Below are 23,915 nucleotides of genomic sequence, written 5' to 3'. Positions count from 1 at the left end.
AAGAAACGTGAGTTTTAGGGGAGTGCATATAGATTTTCACTTCAGAAAAAATCAAACAAGATAGAACTTTTTGTAATTTGATTGAGAAACGTTTAATAAACAACATATCAAAAAGTTCTACTCGAGAAGTGGGTGCTTTATTTTTTATTAAACAAATGAACTACGAAAATTAGATGTTTTTTTAAATACCTCCGAAAATATAAATTTTAGAAAAAAACTGACTTAACCATTGAAACACTCAGAAAATTTTACAAAAAAAACCTTATATAAAGAATTTTCTAAAATTAAATCTGTATCTTCTATAATTTTTTATTTATAACGCTAAAGTCACCCTTCTCACAAACATTAGCGCACTGTAAACTAACGTACGGCGAAGTGCACGGTTGAGTTATTTTAATGTAATTATTTAACTAATTGATCAAATAAAATTTTACAAATTGGAGATGAAAGAAGAATAATTGGGCTATCTTATGCTTATAATAGAAATAAATAAAATGTATGGGCATAAGTACGGTGTGGGCGGAAAGTGAGCCTTACATGAATTTTGTTTAAAAATGATTTAAAGTGTAACTAATACAACTTTTATTATAAAACTCTCAATTTTGGAAAACTAATCTTTCAAGCACCTTACTAAATGATGTTTTATTCAAAAAAAATCTCAAAAATTTAATTCAAATGATATGACGTCGCAAAAATTTTAATTCTTGAAATCTTCGTAGTTTTATAGAATTACCACCACTTTAAGACAGTATTACTCAAGTTTGAACAGATCTATTACAGTTTTATAAGTGGTCTTTTTAAAGCTTATAATGTGATCTTTAAAATGCACTTAATTATTTTACTTTAGAAATTAAATAAACTATTTATTTTTAAGAAAATTAAGAAAGATAACAAAAATGTAATACAAAATCAGAAAATTACCAGCTAAAAAAATGTTTATACAAAGTGATCAAAACTTTTTTCTGTAAAACTTACCTAAAATACATAATAAGCTTCAACAATAATAATTGTTCAGCAAAAAAAAACTTTTTAGGTCTTGTACACTACAGTATGTATGCGTAACTTGGAACCTATTGATAACTTTTTTATTATCAGTTTTACGAAAAAAAGTTATTCCTTATAAAATACTCTGCATCGTATATAATCTAAAATTCAATCATCAAATATCAAATTTAATTAATGTTATACGAGGTACGTCAAAAAATATGAATATCACTCAAGAGTAAAGTACCTTTACATTTCACAATATCGAAAATTGATATAAAGAAAAGTTGTTTGGAATTAAAAAATTTGTTTTAGTGTTCAATTACATCCTTCTAATTAAAATATTGTGAATAATAAAGGCACTTAACTCTTCAGAAAAATTCATATTTTTACATACCTCGTATAAAATTAAAAAAGTTTGATATCTGATGATTGTATCTTAGATTTTAGACCAGGGACAGCATTTTATGAAGAATAACTTTTTTTCGTAAAAGTGATAATAAAATAGTTATCATAATTGTAATATAATGACAAGTATCCTTAATTTGAGAAAAAATTTAATTTTTGTTTCGATTAGAATGGTGTAATTATATATTTAGACATAGTTTCTAATTTCAAACAACTTTTCATAATAGCATTTTTTGATATTCTGGAATATTAAGGTACTTTACTCTTTAACGAAATTCATATTTTTGATATAACTTGTATAAAATTGATAAAATTTAATATCTGATTGATGAGTTTTAGATTTCTGACTATCCAGAGCATTTTATTAAGAATAACTTTTTTTCGTAAAACTGATAATCAAAAAGTTTTCCATGTGGTTCTGAGCTACGTAGACACACTGTATAAGAGCTTCTGTATAAGAATTTTCAAATTGCAATGCCATATTCGGATTCAGCATAATCAAAAACAAAATAGAGACATATTTGATCAAAGTAAAATAATGAATTTATCGATATTTTTTAAATTATTTATACAAAATCATTGTTATTGTTTAAACAATTAATAAACAATTAGCGGCCAAATCTGCGAGTAGAACTTTTTACTTTAATATGTATATAAACTAACAAAAAAAGTTTTAGAAAAATATAAGCTTGTTTGAATTTTTCCGAAACAATGCATATTTTCGTTCTAATTGCACTCCCCTATTTCAGATGAGTGATATTAAATGTGGAGCTCTTTTTGTAATACATGTGTTAACACAACGATGCACAGATATGAATGTAGATGTTATATGCACATCCTTCTCATTACAACATTGTGAACTACAAAGGTATTTAACTGTTAAGCCAAATTCCTATTTTTACATATAGGTCTGGATCCCGCGTATGAAAAAAAAAGTTGAATAATAGCAAGCTGAAAATTTGTTAATAGCTTAAGAGTGTCTAGTCGAATAAACTTTGATATATGGGAACACTGGAACAGCGGCAGTTTTAATTGTGGAACAAGTAATAATTGCAAATTTTTCTCAAATTATGGATACCCAATATCATTTTATTACAATAATTATGAAAAATATTTTATTATCAACTTTACAAAAAAAAAGTTATTCTTTTTAAAATTTTCTACCTTTTAAACTTTTTTAAATTTATACGAGGTATTAGGTCTTAATCCCGCGTATGAAAAAAGTTGATTAAAAGCAAGCTTAAAATTTGTTAATAGCTTAAGGGTGTCTAGTCGGACAAACTTTGATATATGGGAACACTGAAACAGGGGAAGTTTTAATTGTGGAACAGGTTAAAAATTTTGAACGGTCACACCACGAAAACGGCACATTTATTTTGTCCGGCAGAACAGACTTAAACTCTCCAAACAGAGATTAAACTCTCATGCAAAAATCAGACTGCTATTTATCACCTGTCATAATTCCTGTCATTCTTTAAAATCCCATTTGGTGATAAATAGCAGTCTGATTTTTGCATGACAGTTTTCGAACTCTTTTCGAAGAGTTTAAGTCTGTTCTGTCGGACAAAATATATGTGCCGTTTTCGTGGTCTGACCGTTTCAAATTTTTAACTTGTTCCCCAATTAAAACTTCCCCTGTTCCAGTGTTCCCACATATCAAAGTTTGTCCGACTAGACACCCTTAAGCTATTAACAAATTTTAAGCTTGCTTTTAATCAACTTTTTTTCATACGCGGGATTAAGACCTAATACCTCGTATTAGTTTAAGAGGCAGAACATTTTAAAAAGAATAACTTTTCTTTTGTAAACTTGATAATAAAATATTTTTCATAATTATCGTAATAAAATGATGTTGGGTATCCATAATTTGAGAAAAATTTGCAATTATTTTTTCAGTTAGGATGTAATTAATAATAATAATAATAATAATAATAATGACTTTATTGCTTTTTTTTCAAAAAAATCCAAACTAGACAAACAGTAATAATTATAATAAAGCAAAAGGCGACGTTCGCTCTTAGATGATGTTCCTAGAAACACCAGCTAAGAAGCGCTCTTCCACGTAACCGCATATTAAATAATTGCATATTAAAACATAAATTTTAATTCCAAACAGATTTTCATAATAAAAATGTTTTATATTCTAAAATATAAAGATAGGTACTTTACTCTTTAATGAAATTCATATTTTTGACATACCTCGTATAAAATTGACAAAATTTGATATCTGATGGTTTAGTTTTAAATTTTAGATTATGTAGAGCATTTTATGAAGAATACCTTTTTTTCGTAAAATTAACAATAAAAAAGTTTCCCCATATGGTTTCTAGTTAGCATACTGTATATGAGCTCAAAAAAAGTTTCCATATTCGGATTCAGCATAATCAAAAACAAAATAGAAACATATTTGATCAAAGTAAAATGATGAATTCAATGATATTTTTAAAATGATTTATACAAAACTATATTGTTATTTTTTAAGCAATTAATTAACAATTAGCGGCTAAATCTGTGAGTAGAACTTTTCATGTATATAAACTAACAAAAAAAGTTTTAGAAAAATATAAGCTGGTTTGAATTTTTTCGAAACAATGCATATTTTCGTTCTATATCCACTCCCCTATAAGCATCCCTTAAAGGCAAGCATCCACAGGTCCGCATCGTACGCATCGTACGCATCGGACGCATCGTACGCATCGTACGCATCGGATTAATTTTTCATACTGCGTCCACTGTATCGGCAGCGATCGGATTGCCGATGCCACTACCCGCTAAGGTAGAAAAATTACTAAGGTAGACTTTAAAATTGGTTGTTTATTTATTTATTGGTTGTTTATTAATTGGTTGTTTATTAATTGGTTGTTTATTTAATTTAATAATTAATTTATGCATATTAACTACATTTAAATATCTACAAAACGAAACATGCTAGGGTAGAAAAATTACTAAGGTAGACTTTAAAATTGGGTGTTTATATATTTATTGGTTGTTTATTAATTGGTTGTTTATTTAATTTAATAATTAATGTATGCATATTAACTACATTTAAATATCTACAAAACGAAACATGCTAGGTACATACAACCTGATATTAAAAGAAAGCCTGTAATATTATCTACAAAGTGCAATACTAATATACAATATTAAATGTACTACTTAAAAAAATGAAAAAAATATATTTGAAAATAGTGATCACATTGTATTTTATATTGTCCTGTATTGTATTTGACATATACCTATGTCAAAGATATTAAATTATTTAAAAATGACACTATACTGATAAAACTCTCATATGTCATTTTAAATATTTCGAAAATTATTAACTGTGGACCTATAAAACCTTACACAAACTCTACATATTTTTAAAAAATAGATTCAAAGATTATTTGTAAACATTTTTTTATCGGCATAGTAATATTACAGCTTAACACCAATTCTCTCGGTAGACCGCAAGCTATAGCAGAAACACGATGGTAGACCGCGTAATAGCACCCATTTTTCCAAGTAATTATACATTTGAATATAAAGGAATACACAAAGCTGTTACAATTTGATTTAAATGGAAAATAGTAACTATATCAGTAAAAGTTTCTTTAAAGATTAATAATTAAAGTTGCCTTTCTGAAATCGGTTAAGATCAAACAGTAGCGATCAGTAATATAATAAAGAATGGCGGTACAGAGCCCAATTTCAAAAATATGTTAGTATGTGGAAATTACTCTATAACTAAATAGAATATTGAAAAAAGGAGCCTGTACCGCCATTAAGAAAGACAAAAAATACACTTTCTTCAAATAAACTTTTCTATCCCATGCCTAGATTTTGGGTCACATTGGAACTACTAAAAATAAATTTTTTTATAACAAGAAATCGAACGTCACTGACTTGGCAACATTTCGCGCCTATGTGTATAAAAATTATTGTTTTTGATAGTATAAACGTCACTGTCAGTGTCGAATTACCTACGCACTGTTGCCTCACTTTTGAAAGTTCGCAAAAATTTTGCAATCTTGGACCACGTTTGTTGCTACCTGTTGATCGTTACTGTGTACTCTTAAATACTTTTTTTGGTTTTCAACTACTTGTAACACACTTTGGTTGCTTTTTCATCTTTTGTGAGGGATAATAAAATGTCTCGCATCAATTTTACACTTCTCTCAGAAACATCATTAGCAAGTATAATATTTTTTAAAAAGTTCATTGCTGTGATAGAAAAATGTGTTTGTTTCTTCTTATCGAGAATAATTTTCATAGTTAGATACTCAAAGTATCTTGAAAAAGACTAATAATCATGAAAAGTGAGTAATTTATGATATTTTAATCCCCATAATCCACTTATCATGGCCTGTATTATTTTTTCTGAATATACCTATATATATATATATATATATATATATATATATATATATATATATATATATATATATATATATATATATATATATATATAAAATAACAGTTAAAACTGAGTTACTTGTTTCATTACGGACAAGACGATCGTCAAAATGCAAATAGCCGTATATTAGCTCCCACTGGCTCAAGCGAAATTCCGTGGGGTGCGTCCACTGATCGGCATTCCGAATGATTTATCGGCACGCATCGCAAAAGTTGCCTCTCGAAGCAACCCTTCGGCATTCCCGATGGTGCGATCCGTACGATGCGGGTCAGTGGACGCAGGTACATAAGTTTTTGTACAAGGCAAACTAAAATCCGTTGCGTACGATGCGGGTCTGTGGACGCTTGCCTTAAATGACTGTTTCCAATAATTTCATTTTTTTTTCTTTTTCTCACAGGTAGTTTTTACCGCATCTTTCATAAAATATGGTCCAAGATTGACAATTTCTTGGATATTGAAAGAAATACAAGGCGAACGGTTAATTTTGCCGGTGACTGTATAATAAATATATCGAATATCGATTCACCACTTTATGTGCATTACCAAGGGAATACCACGAAATCAGGTTTTTTTGTCCGATCGTACTAATAGGAAAACCCTGGTATTTTTGTAATCGGCCTTGATTGACTTTACTCTTCACTCTAATTGCTACTGAAGAAGTGAGGATGTTGACACTACGAATTATATTTAAAAAAAAAGTTGAATAAATTTTATTTATTTTATCGTAAAATTATATATCGCCGGTCCAGAACAAGAATGACGTAAATGCAAATTTTGTCAATTCCTGTTTATTGCGTAATTAACTTCTAAAATACTGTGTACAGATGATACAAAAGCAACATAACTGTAACTATATGCTGAGCCACCACAGGGTCGTTGCGTCGTTGTTGAAATACGCACCATTTTTTTAAATTAAGATAATTAAATCCAGATGGGGGAAAACTAAAGGAGATAAATGCAGTAAGAGATAGATCAATGCAAATTCAAATAAACCCAGAACAAATAGCTAGGAGATGACGAAATTGAACCGGAAATGGTAAAATACATGGGAGAAGAGGGAATAAAGTGGCTATGGACATTATATAAAGAGGCATGGGGAAAACAAGCAATTCCCAGAGACTGGCAGAATAACATCATCGTACTAATATACAAAAAAGGAGAACATATTATAAACCGCGAAAACTACAGAGCCTGTTATCGGTATGCGTTAAAATGTATACGAAAATAATAGAGACGAGACTAAGGCAAGAAGTAGAAATGAAATTGGCAGATGAACAAGCGGCCTTTAGACCAGGAAGACAAACAAATGACAACACATATATCATCAGGAACCTAATCGAAAGATGCTTAGACACGGGGGGAAAACTGGTATTAGCATTCATAGACCTAAGAGCAGCATTTGACACGATAGAGCGACAAATTATAGGGGAATTCTTGGGGAAAATAAATGTACCAAACAGATTGATAAAAATCATAGAAAATACTTACACAAAGAGGTAAAAGGAAGAGTACAAATAACAGGTGAACGATCAGAAAAATTTAATTGGAATAGAGGTATTAAACAAGGAGATAGTCTCAGCCCTTTGCTATTCATAATCGTAATGAATGAATAATAAGAAAAACTAGAGCAAGAACCAACCAACTACAGACAATAATAGGATACCATAGATTACAACCAGTAACAATAGAGTCCTTAATGTAGATATGCGGACGACATAGTACTAATAGCAGACTTCGAGAACAAAATGCAAAACTAATGGATATATGGGTAGAGGAAATAGGAGAGCTAAAAATGGAAGTAAACGAGGAAAAAAGTGAGATAAAATGCAAAAACTCAGAACTGGAAATAGTTACAACTTACGAATACCAAGGAAGTATCATTACTAACTACGGAAAAATAGACTGGGAAATAACAAATAGAGCAAAGAAATCAAACAAGTTGTACTGTGCCTTAGCCCCAATACTGGGAAAAAGAGAACTTGCAAAAGAGACAAAAATAAACATATATAACACAAAAGTGATACCGACTGTGCTCTATGCAAGTGAAAACTGGACAATTCTGGAAAACCATAAGAGCAGAATAAATGCAATGGAAATGAGACATTTAAGAAGGATAGTTGGAAAGACAAAATGAGATAGATTAAGCAACGAGACTTTTAGAAGAATGGCCAACCAAGAACCAATAATGAATAAAATAAAAAAGAGACAAATGAATTGGTATGGGCATTTGATGAGGATGCAACCCAACAGAACTACGAGACAAGTTCACGAAGCAAAGAACATTGTAAAAAGAAAAAGAGGCAGGCCAAGAAACAAATGGATACAGCAAATAGTAGAGGCCGGAAAAGTTAAAGGAAAATCACTCGAGGAATTAACAATAATGGCAGAAAACATAAAAGAATGGAGGAGATGGGTGAATGTAAATTAAAATAGCGATCCCAAATCCGACACCTTGATAGGGTACAAGGAAGGGGAGAAAGAAAGAAAGAAAGAAAGAAAGAAAGAAAGAAAGAAAGAAAGAAAGAAAGAAAGAAAGAAAGAAAGAAAGAAAGAAAGAAAGAAAGAAAGAAAGAAAGAAAGAAAGAAAGTAATCCAAACCAATAGCGATGAAAATAAAAGCCATCGCTTTAAGAATAAACGGCATACTAATATTATAAAAATAGATTTTTTGTATAGAAAAATTTTAAGATCAAGAATGACGCAACTGTAAAAAGGTTTAAAATGGGGGGATTAAATTAAGATAATGACATTTTAACCAGCAGGGATAAAAATAAAAGTCATCATTGTAAGAATAAACGCCATACCGATGCCCCTGGACCATTACTCCTCATTTAATCTCTATTTTAAATATTTAAAAATCGGTTTTTTGCTCTTCAGAGAAATTTGGCTTTTTGCAGTTACGTCATTCTTATTCCTAACCGGCGATATTATGTCTTTTATTATACTGAAATCTTGGATATACAGAGTGATTCATTAAGAATGTCTAATCTCTGAGTTGTAGATCCTAGACCTCAAAATATTACGATTTAACAGAAATCAATTAAATGAAATGTGGCTAGTTACTAAGTTACAGGGTGTTAATTTAAAAATTTAATAATTATTTTTAACCGGAACTTTAAAACTAACTATTTGACATATCCTTGTCATACTTGGCAGAGAGTGTAGGTACTGTACACCCTACTAAATTATGAAAAACAAACGTTTCTGGCGAAATTGCTATTTTAGCGCAATATTTCGATTCTCCAATACTTTATATTATGTACATTACATACCTACCCTCCATTCGTAATGATAAAATCATTTGTAGATGATATATGATATAGATGATGTAAATCTAGATATGAAGTGGAAAATGAAACGGCACAGCTATTGTGCCCCTTCATTATTAATTTCAAATATCTTACTTGAAAACTAATGATTTTACCGTTACGAATAAAGGGTATATTGTTTACATGGAAAGTATTGGAGAATCTAAAAATTGTACTAAAACGGCAATTCCGTCAGTGGCGTAGAATTTGGAAATGGTCGATCATTCACTGTCCTCTGTCATACGCCTTTGGTAGTAGCCAAAAACGTTCATTTAACATAATTTAGTAGCGTACAGGATTATTCACTATATTTTGACCCCCCTGTAAACTGCTTTATTTACAGAATTAGGAAAAAATATATGATACAAAAGTTATTTGATTTTTAAATTATGACTTTTTGACATTATATATCGTACTAGTGACGTCATCAATAAAGGCATGATGACGTAATCGACTATCTTTTTAAATAAGAATGGGGGTCGTGTGCTAGCTCATTTGAAAGGTTATTCAATTCCCTATTCAGTAATATAATAATTATCATGAATATTTATACTGCGTGTCCAAAAACATTTTTTTTTAATTAAATTAATTGACTCAAAAAGAAGAATGTATGTAATTTATTTAATTCAAAATATATTCTACTGCTATCAGAAAACAGAAATTAATGTTTATTAAACAAATAAACATTACTTTACACTTAAATTCACTATTCAAGCTGCCTGCCACCCATCAGCCTCTTATCTTGGCAGTTTGAACATTGAATTTAAGAGCACACAGTAGCGATCAACAGGTAGCAACAAACGCGGTCCAAGGCGAAAGTTCTGCGAAGTTTCAAAAGTGAGGCAACAGTGCGTCGGTAATTCGACACTGACAGTGACGTTTATACTATCAAAAACAAAAATTTTTATACACATAGGCGCGAAATGTTGCCAAGTCAGTGACGTTCGATTTCTTCTTATAAAAAAATTGACTTTTATTAGTTCCAATTTGACACAAAATCTAGGCACGGGATAAAAAAGTTTATTTGAAGAATGTGTATTTTTTTGTCTTGCTTAATGGCGGTAGAGGCTCCTTTTTTCAATATTTTATTTAGTTATAGAGTAATTTCCAAATACTAATATATGTATTTCTGAAATTGGGCTCTGTACCGCTATTTTTTATTATATTACGAATATGTGTGCCAAATATCTCGACAAAATATTCAAAATTAGAGCCGCAATTTTGGATCGCGTTTGTTGCTAACGGCTGATCGCTACTGTTTGCTCTTAAGCAAAAAAGCAATATTTATTTGTGCAATATACCTTTATTTCTGTTTTCTAACAGCAGTAGATGATATTTTAAATTAAATTAATTACATGCATTTTTCTTTTTGTGTCAATTATTTTAATTTAAAAAAATTTTTTGGACACCCTATATAAATAATTATCTTAATGTTTATATTACTGAATAGAGAATTGAGTAGCCTTTCAAATGAGCTGGCACACGACCCCTATTCTCATTTAAAAAAAATAGTCGATTACGTCATCACGCCCAGATGGATGACGTCACTAGTATGATATACATGTCAAAAAATCATAATTTAAAAATAGAATAACTTTTGTATTTTAAATTTTTTTCTAATTCTGTAAATAAAGCAGTTTACAGGGGGGTCAAAATATAGTAAATAATCCCTTAAGTAGCACAATAAAAACATTTTATTTTTATTTAAGGTTTGTAAAGGTTTTATTGTGGTAAATAGGAAGATAATGGTTTTAAAGCTGCCTTGTAGATATACTGTCAGAACTTTAAAGCTCTTAAGCATTTGTCACTAGTTTTAAAGTATCTAATAAGAGTATCAAATAAGACTAATTAATCTTAATAGATAATTTGTCTTATTGTATTTTTAAAATGGTTTATTCTCAATTCACTTTAAATCTAATCAGTTTTATGAAGAACTTCCGAACTGTTTGGTTTTATTAGATTCTAATTTGTTACCTTTTAGTTTTATTGTAGTTTTAAAGACTCTCCTAATATTACTAATAAAACCTATTATTAAAACTACTTGATCTTAAGACTATTATGTCAGTAAAACATATGCCTTAAAACTATTTTTTTATTTTTCTTTAAAGTTGTTTTCTTAAAAACAATTATGTAGTAGGCTATATTAAAACCAAGCGCTCTTAACTGAATCAATTTAATTATAGTAAAGACTATATCGGTCGTCGATTCTACAATCTCTCAAAGCTCTTAAGATGGCTACCATCTCGATAACTAATTTATTGGCTAATTTGTAATGTCCGATGAAAAAAGAATCAGTTATAAGTACATGTAAAAAAATTTATGTATATTTTAATAATTTATTAATTTTAAATATAAATAAAATAATACATAATCAGACTTATAATAAAATAAGACTATCTTATAATAATTTAGGAAATTTTTTGGCACTTGTTATAATACTAACATTTTAAACAATGTTAAAACTTATTTAATTTACACACATACATAACAAGGAACATACTGGTTGGTATTTGACAGTCTAGTATTTTTTAGTCAGTTTTACATCCTTCGACATAGTCCATATTATCATCCGCTGCACAATGATCCCAGTATGATGTCCAAGCATCGAAACCTATCCCAGAAAGGTCAAGTGTGTCTGAGAATATCTTTAGAGCACAATTTATGTCATCCATAATATGATCGTCTCTGAAATCACTGCATGTGGTGTTGCATTCTCTTCCTGGGTTCGTGTATGGCGAGCACCTAAAAAAGCAATAATAATTTTTATAGTACATTCTAAAATACCAAAAAACTACTTAAACAAGTAAATAAATGAAACAATATTTAGAAGTGTTCAATCTTAATAGCAACATTAATAATATTCAAAAATATTAATAATATTACTAAAAGATTTTTAAATTGAAAAAAAAACTTATTGGTCCATTTCCCTGATAACACCTCCAAGGCTTCTAAAATTTGCAAGCCAGATGGATGCTGCAGTGAAGACAAAGGGAGAGAATTCTAAAAAGTTGAAATTCACAACCCCCGTCTGCAGCTTGGTAAAGTTCCAACAGAAAATGGATCTAGTTACTCTATAACAGTTATACTAATATAACATAAAATAAAAATGTATACCATTCTTATTCAGTTGCAATGCGAAGGAAAAACAATCCTATTTTTCACTTAGAACAGGGAGCGCAGTCCAGCACCCTGAATCGGCGATTTTCGACTCTTATTGGAGTCATCATCGGAGAGGCGTAGGCCTGCTGCTCTCTGCTCAAAATGACCAAACCATAAAAGCTTATCCCCACATTGCAACTGACGTGTATAGATTAGGTGACTAGCGTCATCTGGCAATTGAAAGGTAAAGTTTTCAATCCTAATAGCAACATTAATAATATTGAAAAATATTAAAAATATTACTAAAAGATTTTTAAATTGAAAAACTTATTGCTCCATTTCCCTGGTAACACCTCCAAGGCTTCTAAAATTTGCAAGCCAGATGGATGCTGCAGTGAAGACAAAGGGAGGGAATTCTAAAAAGTTGCAATTCACAACCTCCGTCTGCAGCTTGGTAAAGTAGGCGTCATTAGGTTTTTATATTTTATTGTTTATTTAGGTCGATTTCATGTAATTTTATAAATTTAGTTTGTATTAGTTGCGTGTTTCCCAGATATTGTTTATTCGCTTTATTCCATTTGTTCGGTTAATTCAGGTCGTCGTTTAGGCATTTATCTTAACTTCATTTCTATAACTTTCATTCATTAATTTTGCTTAACTGATTATTGTAGTTTCTCATGGTCAGGCTAGTGCCTGCTGTTTTATATTATATTATTAGTCATATTCTTCGGGTTTTAATTTAGTTGCGTACTATAACCATTTGGTGTAGGTAGTCTCATGTGAGCTGTACCTTATATGTAAGTAGGAGGTACTTATATAAATTTTGTAACAAATAACATTATTGTTGTTATATTGTAGAACATGTTAAAGTATAACTTTGTCATTTTAGAGTTACATAATATGCACTTTGTTTAACTCAGAGATTGTTAAAGGTCTAATGGTTATTTTAAATAAATATTTACTTATTTTGTTATAATATCATTTATTGTTACTATTCCTTGTATTTATATTTACTGAGTTAATATAGTTTTGGCTGGCAGCAGTGTAAGATACCTGGGAGAGTGATCAAAGATCTTTTTTTTGCGCCCATGATTTGTTTGGTTTTGTTCAATTGTTCTTCTTTAGCAATTATTCACCTTTATTCATTTTCAGAACATTATTCTTATCTTAGTATTTTCCTTTCTTAGTCATCATCCCTATCTACTTAGAGCGACAGTCTTCGACAGGCATGCAAAATTGGCCATATCCATCCTTAAGTGTCAAGTTGTCGTTCTCTTGCATATCTAGATAGCCTAACTCCATTCATTTTGCCTCTGTCTATTCACACTTCTTTAATCAGTCCATCTATTTCTACATCTTATCATTTTTCCTCTACGAATACTACTGCAAAAATAGTATTTTGGTTACTTCAGCTTCTCAACGTAGAAGCAACCTACACATTTTTTGTTTCATTTTACTACCCAGTAGTTCTTTCTCTTCCTTACTTCTGTTGGAGTATATCATTCTCTTTATTTTCACTCCAACAGAAGAATTCTTTTTTGTTACACGCCTCTCCGATGATGACTCCAATAAGAGTCGAAAATCGTCGATTCAGAGTGCTGGACTGCGCTCCGTATTCTAAGTGAAAAATAAGATTGTTTTGCCTTCGCATTGCAACTGAATAAAAATGGTATACATTTTTATTTTATGTTATATTAGTATTATTCCTATAGAGTAACTAGGTCCATTTTCTGTTGGAACTTTACCAAGCTGCAGATGGGGGTGGTGAATTGCAACTTTTTAGAATTACCTCCCTTTGTCTTCACTGCAACCTCCATCTGGCTTGCAAATTTTAGAAACCTTGGAGGTGTTACTAGGGAAATGGACCAATAAATTTTTCAATTTAAAAATCTTATTATTTTTAATATTTTTCAATATTATTAATGTTGCTATTAGGATTGAAAACTTCACCTTTCAATTGCCAGATGACGCTAGTCACCTAATCCATACACGTCAGTTGCAATGTGGGGATAAGCTTTCATGGTTTGGTCAGTTCGAGCAGAGAGCAGCAGGCCTACGCTTCTCCGAGGATGACTCAAATAAGAGTCGAAAATCGTCGATTCGGAATGCTGGACTGAGCTGCCTAATCTAAGTGAAAAATAGAATTGTTTTGCCTACGCATTGCAACTGAATAACAATGGTATACATTTTTATTTTATGAAACAATATTTATTAAGATCGTAGGCGCAAAATTTCAGCCAATGATTTTTAAACGCATATTTTTTTTTAATCTTGAGAAAACTAATAAGTCTTTTTGAAACATTAAACGCAGAATGACATATTAAATTATTACCGAGAGCAGAAAGTCGCTGAAAACTTATATAATGTTTATTTTAATAAGTTACAGGGGTGACAAAAAAAAAGAGAAAAGTTGGTGTGATTTTGAATTTCAAATGTCTCATTCAAAAGAAACGTTTTGTTTATTCTATGTAAGGGACTTTCGGACCTCGGTAATAATGCAATCTTCCATTCTGCGTTTAAATGTTTCAAAAATATTTATTAGTTTTCTCAGGATTCGAAAAAAAAATGAATGCATTTAGAAAGCATTGGTCTGAAATTTTGAGCCTACGCTCTTATCAAAAAATTGTAGTTTATACTATTCGTAAAGTTTAAATAATAAGAAAACTATAATAGAAAATTATTAAAGCGTTTTGTAAGAATATCTGTAAAGGATCTTGATGGAAGATAAATAGTTAGATGCCATAATAATAATTTTGAAAGATGTAAGTGAACACAATTATTGTTTTATTCATTGATCACATCGCATTTTACTAGCACGTTGAAAGAAGAAAAAATTAAAAAGGGATAATACAATTTAATGAAAAATACACAGGCAAACTAAAGAGAAATAGAAAAATTAAGACAAGTAATTTAAAAAATTATAAAAAAATACAATTATATAAAAATAGTCCAATCAACAGCCATAAATATTCTCGTGAAATTTTGAGAACCAAAGTTGATTTGCTTAAAAATTTGGATTTAGGTAGTAATTATAACCGTTGTCAAAATCTACCCTATGCCGAACTGCGCTTTTGCCCTGGTGCTGATAACAACCCCATTTAGGGGATAAAAATTTGTTAATCAAAATAACTATGGAAATCGATAGAGTGACCAATTCTGAGTAAATTTTGTTGTATATTTTTTTTCAAAATTGACCTTTTCCAAGTTATTGGCGATTGAAACTATGCATTTTTCATTGAAAAACTCACATTTTATAACCGTTTTTCATGGATGACTTGAAAAAATTTAATTTTATACAAAAAATCATTAAAAAAATTGTAGATAATAAAAAAACAAAGCAATTCGCGTCTGAAAGTCCTATGTAAACCCAATAACGACTGAGGTATTGCTCTTTAAAGGATGGTTATTTTCGAAGAATCTCGAAATAAAGAACATTTGATCTCAAATAATTCGAACGTGGTGCAATTTTTTTGGAAAACTTAATGGACATCTTTTAAATTTCGTAAAAAACCTTTTAAATAAGCTCTGATAAAAGTTTTTTGCATAAGAGCTGACTGACTTATGACGAAAATAAAGTCGCTCTCTCCCTTTTTCTTTTTAAAATGTGAAAATTAATCCCTCGTCGTTACAATCCTAATAGAAATTAATAGCTTCTTACTTGATATTAACTTCACTTAGGTATAACTGATAAGATCCTTGTGATTTGACCGGTTTGGAATGGTTAGTTTAGAATAGATTAATACTGCGGAAAGTGATACTTTCACGCACGAGACTGCCGTTGACCCGAACGACGCGATAGCGGAGTTCGGGTTAGGAACAGCATGAGTTAGGAACAGTATTTTTTCTAGGTCCGTACGTTTGGAAAAAAGCCACACAAAAATAGAGTTATATCAATTTTTATTTAGAAGTGAAAATACACAAATTAATTCTTTGAAAAGGGGGCAAAACCAAACTTTCAATATAATGGTTTACCACGACGACGATATTGGTTTCCATGACGACGATTCAAAACCATTGTAATTATCGTCTACTGATCTGACTTTTAAATATGATGTCAAAATAATTTTATTTCATCGAATTATCAGTAGTAATTGCACAAGACGTCTAAAATTATATATTAATTTTAGAGATCGAGTGCAATTTGTGGCGATTATTTCATGAATCAAACTGTTCAAAACCAAAATGTTATTGTAATTTATTTATGTACGTACAAATTAGTACAATTAAGCACACAGTTGTTATAAATATTTGACGGTTGAAAGTCATCACTTTTATAATTTTTAAAACATTAATTGTCATTAATGTTACTGAATGTATTTTTTCATAGCAACGAAGGGCATCTGACGTAAAATTCTTGACGACGGGAAATCATCAAAAATTATCGGGTATAATATCACAAGAGAGTGAGAATAAATTGAAAATAATGCGACAGTTTTTCGAAAATTTGTTGTCTGGCAATAGACGCGAGAGCCCGCAGAGCTCTCGTGTCTATTGCCCAATGACAACAAATTTGAGTAGTAATGAAGCATTAGTTTCTTATTTATTCTTACTGTCGTGTGATATTCGTAAGGTTATTTTTTAATACGTATATTGTGGATATTTTCTTAAATGTGACAGTTGTCAAAACTAGGAACTGCTTGCCACTAAATATAAACAATCTACTTAAAAAAATTCAATCGGTAATTTTCTACGGTAGATAATTCTCAGTATAATTTTAATATGATTGGACAGAATTAAACACGTGATCAAATATCTTACTGTACGATTGGAAGTTAAAATCATTAAAAAATAATCGGGTATAATATCACAAGAGAGTAAGAATAAATTGAAAATAATGTGACAGTTTTTCGAAAATTTGTTGTCTGGCAATAGACACGAGAGCCCGCCGGGCTCTATTGCCCAATGACAACAAATTTGAGTAGTAATGAAGCATTAGTTTCTTATTTATTCTTACTATCGTGTGATATTCGTAAGATTATTTTTTAATACGTATATTATTGATACTTTCTTAAATGTGACAGTTGTCAAAACTAGGAAACTGGTTGCCATTAAACAGAAACAATCTACTTAAAAAAATTCTATCATTAATTTTCTACAGTAGATAATTCTCAGTATAATTTTAATCTGATTGGACAGAATTAAACACGTGCTCAAATATCTTACTATACGATTGGAAGTTAAAATCATCAAAAAATAATCAGTTTAATTTTTATTTCTGTAGCTTTCTGTTGGTCAGAATCTCCTATAAATGAAATAATCGCGGTAATTTCATTAAAACATGAACACAATAAGATAAATTTGAAATAAATTAGTAAATAATACCTAAATATTAGTTTATTGCATGTATTATAAAATATTATAATGACATATTACAACGTATTTTACTTTCCCGCACGTTGTGGGGGAAAATTTACTTTCACGCACGCCGTGCGGGAAAGTGCAACTTTCAGAAACAAAATGCGTGCGTGAAAGTGGCTCTTTTAGCACGGCCGTAGAAAAAATATTTTTATGGCCTTTTTTATAAATTTTCATTAATAAAACGTTCAAAAACACAACGTTGTTTTATTTCATCAATTACCTTCCGCTGATAAGATTAAAAACTGAAAAATTTTAATGCGTTATAAATACAGCGACGCGCCCGCTTATGAAAATTTAATTGACGCGCCCGTCAGACAGTTCATATTTTGTGTTTAATTGCGAATATTCAAAAAGTGATAAATTACAGTTAAAATGTATTAAGGCCATCAGTACATAATTCGCCAATATTTTACGGCTATCCCTACTTTTTTTGTCTTTACACGGCAAATTACGTGTAGTGATGGATATGTACACATTACTACTTGACAATGTCATCATTAACTTTAAAGAGATGGCTTTTAAATGTTCTTGGATAACTGTTACTTGTATAATTGCAAATTATTAATTCAGGTAATAAATATAATAATTTTTTGCACGAATGATGTATTCACTGATTGTAAGAATTTATATACTGTACAATAAAAACTAATACATACTGAACTGAGAAAAGGGGAAATGTGTTAAAGTGATTTGTTATTAATATATTGTTACTATGGAATGCTTACAATTTTGATCATCTTTAACAACAAAATACTTGGATCACAGAATATATCCTGGTCAATTCTCTGCTTGGATCGTCCCGAAATAACAAACAATTAACTTTTTATTAAGTTTACGCCTTAAATCATTTTATTAATCAAATACACTATCAATATAATTTAATCAACAACTCAAAATATTCCTGATGCCATGTCAAATATTTAAAATTGTCACTGCCTTGTGATCATATTCTATTTGACTCAGTGCGTTGTATGACAAAGACAGCGAATGTTCGATTTGGAAAATATCACCACGGATAAGGTTTCCATTTTTTTCAAATCCTGAAAGGACTAATAAATATTTTTAAAAAATTTAAACGCAGATGAAAAAATAAATTATTATAGAGTCCCTAAGAATAAATAGAAAGTTTCTTTTGAACGAGATATTTAAAATTAAAAATCACACTACATTTTCTCTTAGTTTTTCACACCTGTAACTTATTTAAATAAACATTACAGAAGGTTTCAGGGACTTTCGGCCTTCGGTAAGAACGCAATCTTTCATTCTGCGTTAAAAATTTTCAAAAATACATATTAGTTTTCTCAGGATTTGAAAAAAATTAATCCCATTTAAATAGCATTAGAGCCGAAACTACCTACCCGTCCCCTTAACATTATTTAATGCAGATTTATTGGTTTTTCCTGTGGTTCATCAAGCGTAAATAATTATTATAAGTTTAACAATAATGAAAAAAAAACAGAATTGATTTTTACTGGAACAGAAAGGTAGTACTTTTCGGAAAATGTGTCAAGATAATTAATTAATCATCTAATTCCTGAGCATCCGCAAATCTTATTCCTTGGCAGCCGCACAGTAAAAAATTACCTATTAAAAATTAAGCTCTAATTTTCACTGTAATAGATAACGCCCTTCTTTATGATTATTAAATTCCATTAGGCATTTTAATTAATATAAATATTTAATTTTCTTCTCGTTTACTCAACAACCGAATACGTATTCTTTTTCTCATGATCAGCTTTCAGTGCGCCACAGTTTTTCGATTTCTTTCTAACGCATTAAATTGTATGTGACAGAAAAAAAGGCACGCCCGAGATTACAGACATTTACAACATTTATTCTAGTTATTCTAGTTGTCGATATATGGCGCCATAATAAAAAAAATATATTTTTTTAATTAGATAAGAATATTACAAATATAATCTGTATAATTTATAAGACTATACAAATCAAAGAAAATACCATTTTATAAATGCAAGAAACACATTTGATTGGTTTTTATTCCAAATTGAAAATAAAATGTGACAATTGTCAGATTTAACTAAAATGTCATGTTAGAATAAATGTCATAAATCTGTATTATCACGGACTTAACCTTTTTCCTATCATTTATTTGTTACGCAATGAAAAATGCTCATGAAAAGGACAATACGTATGTAACTAATTAGTAAACTCACCGTAGATGAATTTATGGAAAATTATCGTTTTTTTTTAAGTACAAGTAGAGAATTTAGGGTATGGAAGATTTAAGATGCCGCGCCAGCTGAAATATTAGTTGCTACCCAACCAGACGTCTATAAGAACTACAGGGGAAAAAGTAAGTGTCTTTACTGAAAGCCAAACAGTGATACTGGCAGTACAAAACCGACTTGTCCAAACAAAAATGGTAAATAAACCGACACCATACCGGGTGTCCACTTATATTTTCCCTCATTTTAACTGCCTTATAACTTCTAAACGGCTCAAGATAGAAATATACGGTTTTCACTGATATGTTTTATTTTAGTAAAAGTTTTGTTTGATGGGATTCAATTTTTTATATCGTTTTAAATTACGAAAAAAAATGGAGGATTTTTGAAAAAACCGTTATTGAGATTTTTTAAATGGAACACCCAGTATATTTTTGGGCAAATTAAAAGAACGGTCATTTACCTATCCAACGATATACAGTTTCTTAAAATCGGTTGTCAAATAACTGAGTAATTAATTTTTAAAATAAGAGATGCAACGTGGAAAACACATAACTATGGGCCATTCCACGAACATACTCCTGTTTTGGATTACTTCGACAACGAATATTTTACTGTGCAACATGAGAAGTACGAAAGTAACTGGCGCTAATAATTATTCCCATAAACAACAATGTAATTTGCAATTTTAAATAACATATTGATTAAAATAACTAAGCAATTGATATTCTGTCATATGATTTCCACATTACGGGCCGGTTGTTCGAAAGCTAATCAACAATGATCATTATCAAATATTTAATTACTCTCACCAACTGTCAATGTCAACTTTGTTTGGGTTCCTGAAAACATAATATGAAATTACTTAATCAATTATGTTAATAATTGTTATGTTAATTGATTAACTAATCTCATAATTTTAATCAATTATGTTTTCAGCAACCTAATAAAAGTTGACATTGACAGTTTTGGTGACAGTAATTAAACATTTGATAGTGATCATTGTTGATTAGCGTTCGAACAACCGGCCCTTAATCTCTCATTTTAAAAATTAATTACTCAGTCATTTGACGACCGATTTTAAAAAACTTTATATCGCTGGATAGCCCAAGGCCGTTCTTTGAATTTTCAAAAAAATATACTGGGTGTTTGATTTAAAAAACGTCAACGTTTTTTCCAAAAATCCGTCATTTATTTTTTAAAAGCGACATAAAAAATTGAATCCATTGAAACAAAACTTTTACCAAAATAAAACATTTCAGCGAAAACCGCATATTTCTGTGAGCCGTTTAGAAGTTATAGGCAGTTAAAATGGGGGATAATATAAGTCGACACCCGGTGTAATACAGTCAAACTATATCAACCACAAGGATTGAGGGAGCACAAAGTTGCAAAATACTTCGTAGGATAACTGAACTGCTATCCTAGATACAGAAAGAGACGGAAGTATGACACATTTGTCATGTGTCATATAACACATAAATAACAGGGTAGTAGTGTAACGAATTACCAAAGCACACAACTACTAAACACATTAATAGAATAAATATAAGAAAAACAATAATTGTTAAATATGTACTACTCGGAAATAAGCACCAAAAAAACATTATAATGTAGTAGCTTGGGCGATCCCAGAAAGAAATAGAGCCATGATTAAAGTAAAAAAGCTCAATGAAGATAAGACAATCAATTTCTCTAAAAAAGAAGGAATAAGAAAGAAATAAGCAAAAATAGTAAGAATAAGAACTCACCAACACATTTGTGTTGATGAAACTGTTTTCTTATGATATTCAGCTTTTACAAAATTTACATCAAATAATAGCTAATAATATATTTCCTTCTCTGGCAAAGGACACTTTCAGAATACAATGTTTAAATTAAATAAAATGTATTTTTTTATTACATTTAAAATCTACTTAACATTTGAAACATACCTAGATTAATATTGTACTACAAGAAAATAATCATTTCTCTTGCGAACTGTTTGAACCATAAATATAAACGATGCCAGTATACGTTTTATTACAAAAGAGTACAGAAATAATAAGAGTATCTTTCTTTGCGGTGTCGCCCAAAATCCCGACAGCCAAAATCCCGACAGGCCAGAATGCCGACAAATAAAAATCCTGTCAGATTTTCAAAACTATAATACATAGTATCCATCTAAGCCTTCATTTGACACCTCATTTGCCATTCTACCTGGTATAATGACGGAGAAGTTATATTCGCGGTCGGACGGACAGACGGACAGACAGGATAGGTCAAATTTCTCACCCGTAGTATCATGCTTGGATTATAAACTTCCATTTGACATCTTAAATGTCATTCTACCTGGTATAATGATGGAGGAGTTGTGTTTGCGGACGGACAGACAGACGGACGGACGTTGATAATTCAAAATTTTCATATTTTTTCAAAATTAGTGGAAACAATAATGGAAAAATTTTTCGCGAATTAATCAGGTTTAATTTATTTCCAAGTATGTAGGTGATATTAGTATAATTAGCTAAATATAAATATAAATAATATAAATAAATTTCATGTTTAAAATAATATTGTAACGTAACAAAAATAGACGAATCCTATGTATTATAGTTTTGAAAATCAGACAGGGTTTTAAATTTGTCGTAATTCTGGCCTGTCGGGATTTTGGCGTGTCGGGATTCTGGCGTGTCGGGATTTTTGCTGTCGGGATTTTGGGGTAGACCCCTTTCTTTGTAAATGAGTAAATGGTAAACCATCGGTTATAACAATCAATTGAAGCGTATTACTTGTCCTGTCAACTTCCTTCTTCCTTGAATACCCAAAATCCAAGAAATCTCTTTTTGGTTTTCGTTTCTGTCATAAATATTGATGCATCTTTTCATTGCCCATTTTAATCATTATCCAGGGCATATTTGCATAATATTATATTTGGCCGTAATAACCAAAAACACTTGCTTAAACGAAAGTAGTAAATTTCAGGACGAAGAAACACATTCACATATTCAGCACATTTTTTAAATTCTTAGGGGGGGCTCTGTGGATTCGCCTTGCAGATTGGATGTACCTACATATTATATACTATTACTATATTACTATTTTTTTGGATTTAAGATATTCAAGGAAGTTGACAGGACCAGTGTTACGTTTCAATTGACTAAATTCTCATTAAAGTCTATAAATTATAGTTTATTCCCGTAAAAAATTTTAATTTAGCATTTTCAGAACCTCTTTCTCTCTATGAAAATCAAAAATAGTAACAAGATAATATGTGAAACTGATGCAAAACTTGTAACTTGTATATTTCTTGTGCTTCCTTTTGTTCTAGGTAAGTCTTTAAAACTTTTTCTTTATATTCCTATAACTACAAAATCTTAAACAAAATATAGGTATCTATAAAGATTTGTGTCTTTATAGAAAATTTTTGTATGCACTATCTTAAATTGTTCTACTCACCAAACTTTCTCATTAATTTGAAACAGTCCATGCTTCCCAGTCTTATAATCCAACTTTCCTGAATCAAATCCCGATTCCCATTTTATAAGACAAACAAAAGTGGGTATTTTCGACCACGGAACACCATGCTTTGACATCTTAGTTACTATCTCACATTTATCGAAGACTTTGGCTCGCGAGACACAAAAAATCACTACGACGCAAAAAAATATCGCGAAAGATTTCATATTGTTGGATTTAATTTTTAATACTAACCTGGTTTACTAAAAACCTATACTACGAATGAGATAATTTTGTGAATGTTGTTTATAATACATCGGTAATCGCGGTTTTTCCTTTTCCGTTGGGAAGACGCGAGTTCTGATTAAAATGACGTAATTTACGTCGGTAGTATCTCTCTCTACTGTATACGCAGGCAGCATCATTGAATAGTGCAACAGTTAGTTCGAAGAATATTTGGGATTTTGAATACCAGGAAAGTGAAATTTTACGTAGATTTTTTTTTGTAATATTTAAGACAATATGACATGCATTAAGGACATATTATTAAATCTTATTTATTTTTTATAGGTAATGTTATTATACAAATTAAATCAGATTTAATAATTTCGTGACATACTTTTAACCAGGGGCGTAACAGAGGCCCCCGCAGCATGGAGCTTGTGGGGGGGGGGCAATCGATCTGGGACCCCATCTTGTCGTCTGATATTATGTAACAATCTGTTATTGGTATATTAT

General features: G+C 30.3%; 1 protein-coding gene across 1 annotated transcript; it reads right to left on the bottom strand.

Annotated features, from left to right (window-relative positions):
- Positions 1-11,412: 11,412 nt before the first annotated feature.
- LOC114337702 (lysozyme-like) lies at positions 11,413-23,490 on the bottom strand. The gene is made up of 2 exons (XM_028288215.2): positions 23,178-23,490; positions 11,413-11,838 (listed from the first exon to the last, which is right to left on the bottom strand). The coding sequence occupies exons 1-2, from the start codon at positions 23,402-23,404 to the stop codon at positions 11,625-11,627; spliced, it is 441 nt and encodes a 146-aa protein (XP_028144016.1). The 5' UTR covers positions 23,405-23,490; the 3' UTR covers positions 11,413-11,624.
- Between the last annotated feature and the right edge of the window lie 425 nt (positions 23,491-23,915).

Source organism: Diabrotica virgifera, chromosome 1 (assembly GCF_917563875.1).
Source record: "Diabrotica virgifera virgifera chromosome 1, PGI_DIABVI_V3a".
NCBI classification, from domain to species: Eukaryota; Metazoa; Arthropoda; class Insecta; order Coleoptera; family Chrysomelidae; genus Diabrotica; species Diabrotica virgifera.
The sequence above is the reverse complement of the archived record's forward strand: the minus strand, read 5'-3'. Positions and strand labels throughout refer to the sequence as shown.